Below are 4,800 nucleotides of genomic sequence, written 5' to 3'. Positions count from 1 at the left end.
TGTCACAACTAACAACTCACTACTGAGCTAAACACTGGCTAAAAGCTAACTGAAACAGAATGCTAAATACAAGCTAAAGAACCATAACACAAGCTAAAAGCTAACTGAAACAGAATGTTAAATAAAAGCTAAAAGAACCAGAACACTAAATTAATGCTAAAGTTGAACACTTACTAAAAGCTAAAAAGCTGAATGATAGCTAAAGCTTAAAAAGCAAAACAGTAGCTAAAGGTAGCATATAGTAGTAAACAGCTAAGAGTAGCTTGAGGCTAGTTAGAAGTTAAAGGTAGTACTGTTGTAGCTAAAAGCTAAAGGTAGCATAATAAATTGAGACAGTAGCTAAAGCAGGTTTTATAAACGAATGTTATGAAGTAAAAGTTATAAAAACCTGAACATTTTGATCAAAGAGCAGCTAAAATTAATTAGTATTTAGTGAAACAGTAGAAACGGTTCAGAGAAGTAAATAAATTCTGACTCTGAAGAGTTGGGTGATTTTATTTATTTATTTATTTATTTACATTTATTCTGGAGTATTTTCCCTCCTCAGGTGGAAAACACCATCAGGTGGAGAGCCAAGAGAGACGAGGAGGGAAACGAGACGCGGGAGAGCAACGCTCGCATCGTCAAGTGGTCTGACGGCAGGTGAGCTGCAGGTCTGAGTGGGCGGAGTCCTGAGTGGGCGGAGTCCTGTTTGGGCGGAGTCATGTGTGGGCGGGGTCCTGCGTGGGAGGAGTCCTGTTTGGGTGGAGTCCTGCGTGGGAGGAGTCCTGTGTGGGTGGGGTCCTGTGTGGGCGGAGTCCTGTGTGGGAGGAGTCCTGTTTGGGTGGAGTCCTGTTTGGGCAGAGTCTTGTGGGTGGGGTCCTGTGTGGGCGGGGTCTTGTTTGGGTGGAGTCCTGCGTGGGCGGGGTCCTGTGTGGGAGGAGTCCTGTGTGGGCGGAGTCCTGTGTGGGAGGAGTCCTGTTTGGGTGGAGTCCTGTTTGGGCAGAGTCCTGTGGGAGGAGTCCTGAGTGGGCAGAGTCCTTTGGGAGGAGTCCTGTGTGGGTGGGGTCCTGTTTGGGCGGGGTCTTGTTTGGGTGAAGTCCTGCGTGGGCGGGGTCCTGTGTGGGCGGGGTCTTGTTTGGGCGGAGTCATGCGTGGGCGGGGACCTGTGTGGGTGGGGTCTTGTTTGGGTGGGGTCCTGCGTGGGCGGAGTCCTGCGTGGGCGGGGACCTGTGTGGGCGGGGTCTTGTTTGGGTGGAGTACTGCGTGGAAGGAGTCCTGCGTGGGCGGAGTCCTGCGTGGGCGGGGTCCTGTGTGGGCGGGGTCTTGTTTGGGTGGAGTACTGCGTTTGCGGGGTCTTGTTTAGGAGGAGTCCTGTTTGGGCGGAGTCCTGTGTGGGCGGGGACCTGTGTGGGAGGGGTCTTGTGTGGGAGGAGTCTTGTGTGGGAGGAGTCCTGAGTGGGAGGAGTCCTGCATCTGGTCTGGGTTTAAATGTCCCGTTGTCTCGGCAGCATGTCTCTGCACCTGGGGAACGAAGTGTTCGACGTCTACAAAGCTCCTCTGCAGGGAGACCACAACCACCTGTTCATCCGACAGGGGACCGGTCTGCAGGGCCAGGCCGTCTTCAAGACCAAACTCACCTTCAGGTAGGACCCTGGTCTTAGTCCCACTCTGACCTCCTGGTCCGTAATTCCTCTTAATAAAGGCAGCCTTCATCAGGCTGTGTAGAAATGTTCCTATCCTGTAAGTCCTCAGATCATCTGTCCACACTGCACAGGTTCCTGTGCTCAGGAGCCTCTAAGCCTCTTAGTGGCCCCAGGTCCACCTGAATGTTCTGTCTTCACGAGTCCAGACCTGCCCTGATGTCCAACAGTCCTCCTGCACAGGACATGATTGGTTTAGATTTGACAAAGAGTCCAGAAAACTTTATTTTTTGTTTAAAATGACCAGAATGAGCTGCTGTGATTCATCTGAAGCTGTTTGTGTTTCCAGGCCTCACTCCACAGACAGCGCCACCCACAGGAAGATGACCCTGTCTCTGGCCGACCGCTGCTCCAAGACGCAGAAGATCCGAATCCTCCCCATGGCTGGCAGAGACCCGGAGTCTCAGCGCAACGAAATGATCAAAGTAACGATCTGTTCTGTTCTGCTGCTCCTGAGCCGTGAGCTAACAGGCTAACAGTGTTAGCATCCTTCTGAGTCGTGAGCTAACAGTGTTAGCATGCTGAGCCTTGAACTAACAGGCTAACAGTGTTAGCATCCTCCTTAGCCATGAGCTAACAGGCTAACAGTGTTAGCATCCTCCTTAGCCATGAGCTAACAGGCTAACAGTGTTAGCATCCTCCTTAGCCATGAGCTAACAGGCTAACAGTGTTATCATGCTGAGCCATAAGCTCAGAGGCTAACACTGTTAGCATCCTCCTGAACTTTGAGCTAACAGGCTAACAGTGTTAGCATCCTCCTTAGCCATGAGCTAACAGGCTAACAGTGTTATCATGCTGAGCCATAAGCTCAGAGGCTAACACTGTTAGCATCCTCCTGAACCTTGAGCTAACAGGCTAACAGTGTTAGCATGCTGAGCCATAAGCTCAGAGGCTAACACTGTTAGCATCCTCCTGAACTTTGAGCTAACAGGCTAACAGTGTTAGCATGCTAAGCCATAAGCTCAGAGGCTAACACTGTTAGCATCTTCCTGAAACGTGAGCTCACATGCTAACAGTGTTAACTTGAGGCTAGTTGTTGACGAGCGCCGTGGCTGATTACATAAAGACAGAAGCGTCCGCGGTGTTCTTACGTAACGAGCTCAGATGACTGTCGGTGTGGGCGGGACGTGGTTCTGAGGTGGACCCAAACAAACAGCAGAGATAGCATCACTTCCTGTCTGAGTCCTCGGGGACGTCCTGTCCTGCAGCCGCTCTGCTGTTGTTCTGTAAACAACTTAATCACAACAACACTGAGGCAGCAAAGCAGCTTTCTGCTCCAGAGTCCAGCTTGTTCAGAGTCAGAGGAGGGAAACGTTCAGAACCAGGTTAAACCTCCGAAACAAAACTTCAAAATAAAAGCTCTGTGTCTGTCGGCAGAAAGAGGAGGAGCGTCTGCGAGCCTCCATCCGCAGGGAGTCCCAGCAGAGGAGGATGAGGGAGAAGCAGCACCAGAGGGGTCTGAGCAGCAGCTACCTGGAGCCCGATCGCTACGATGATGAAGAGGAGGGCGAGGAAGCCATCAGCCTGGCAGCTATCAAGAGCAAATACAAGGGAGGAGGCCTGAGAGGTAGAGACGGTCCATCCAGGCTCGTTTTTTATTTTTAAAYATAAACTGATGTTTTCATCTCGTTCCAGAGGAGCGAGCCAGGATCTACTCCTCAGACAGCGACGAAGGCTCTGATGAAGACAAGGCTCAGAGGCTGATGAAGGCCAAGAAGCTGGACAGTGACGAGGTGGGTGCAGTTCCCTGCTGAGCCAGSAGGGGGCGCCATCATGCTCCTGCACCTTCTGATCACCTGATTAATCTGCTGCCATCTGCTCCTCAGGAGGGTGAAGGGTCGGTGAAGAGGAAGTCTGAGGACGACGAAGAAACGGCCACGAAGAAGGCGAAGAAATATGTCATCAGTGATGAAGAGGAAGAGGAGGAGGATGAATAATAACGGCCCTCGTGGTGTTTAAATAACCATGTTTTGTATATTTTCTATGACCTGTGTTTGTTTGTTTGTTTGTTTGTTTGTTTGTTTGTTTATGATGTGTACAGCAGAGGGCAGGGGTGAATAAAAGTTTGTTTTATGTAACGCCAGCTTATTTATTTATTATTTGCATGAGTCACACAGATGATGTGAGATTATGAAATGGTTCAGAGGAGAGCTGCAGGAGGAGGAACTCATGATCCACACAGGAAGCAGGAAAAAGTTCTGAGCAGGTTCCTCTGGTTCCAGAGCAGCTCTGAGCTTTGGGTCAAATGATGTCAAACTAAAACCGTTGCAGCCTGACACCTGTCAGTTCACGTCAAAACAAAGATTCTGTTTTTTTATTGTATATAAAAAACAAGTACGCTGTATGTAGCCCACAGGTGTCAAGTAACAAAGTACAAATACTTCATTATTTTACTTAAGTAAAAATTTTGTTTATACAAATGATTCCCAAACTTTTCTGCTTTTGACCTTCAAAATAAAAGCAGGCTGTTTTTGGTTGAAAACCTCAACATCAGGTCAAATAAACAAGAACACTAACATGATTTCATTTATCTTTATTAAACTAACCACACTCTTTGGAACAACTAAGAGAAAAGAAGTTAGTTTACTTTGAAAATCCTTTCAGACCTCAACTTCCTGCTTCAGGAGCAGCTGAGGTCAGCTCAGAGCTGAGTCCTGTTACTGATTCATGTTCAGCTGCCAGCATGACGCACACACACACACACACACACACACACACACACGCTGCAGCCACATCTCAGAACCAGTTAAACTAAATATTTTCATTCTGCTGATGTCAGCGTTCAGACTCCTGATGGTTCAGTCTGCAGGTGAGTCCACCTGAGCTCAGATCAGACCTGTGTGCTTCATCATCATCATCATCACCATCATCATCATCATCATCACCATCATCATCATCACCATCATCACCATCATCATCATCATCACCATCATCACCATCATCATCATCATCCACCATCATCACCATCATCATCATCATCACCATCATCACCATCACCATCATATCATCATCACCATCATCATCACCATCACCATCACCATCATCATCATCATCACCATCATCATCATCATCACCATCATCACCATCATCATCATCATCACCATCATCACCATCATCA

At 48.4% G+C, this 4,800-nt stretch overlaps 1 protein-coding gene across 1 annotated transcript in view; it reads left to right on the top strand.

Moving 5' to 3' along the window:
• The window catches only part of leo1 (LEO1 homolog, Paf1/RNA polymerase II complex component), a gene marked incomplete at its 3' end in the record, with an annotated part of 10,016 nt that extends 6,400 nt beyond the window's left edge, over positions 1 to 3,616 (top strand). Inside the window, 6 exon segments of the mRNA XM_014026659.1 lie at positions 548 to 642; positions 1,491 to 1,625; positions 1,972 to 2,107; positions 3,060 to 3,249; positions 3,318 to 3,415; positions 3,509 to 3,616. Of these exon segments, the coding sequence (XP_013882113.1) occupies positions 548 to 642; positions 1,491 to 1,625; positions 1,972 to 2,107; positions 3,060 to 3,249; positions 3,318 to 3,415; positions 3,509 to 3,616 (762 nt within the window).
• Between the last annotated feature and the right edge of the window lie 1,184 nt (positions 3,617 to 4,800).

Source organism: Austrofundulus limnaeus, unplaced genomic scaffold, assembly GCF_001266775.1.
Source record: "Austrofundulus limnaeus strain Quisiro unplaced genomic scaffold, Austrofundulus_limnaeus-1.0 Scaffold578, whole genome shotgun sequence".
Taxonomy (NCBI): Eukaryota; Metazoa; Chordata; class Actinopteri; order Cyprinodontiformes; family Rivulidae; genus Austrofundulus; species Austrofundulus limnaeus.
This window is presented reverse-complemented; position numbering and strand designations above follow the sequence as displayed.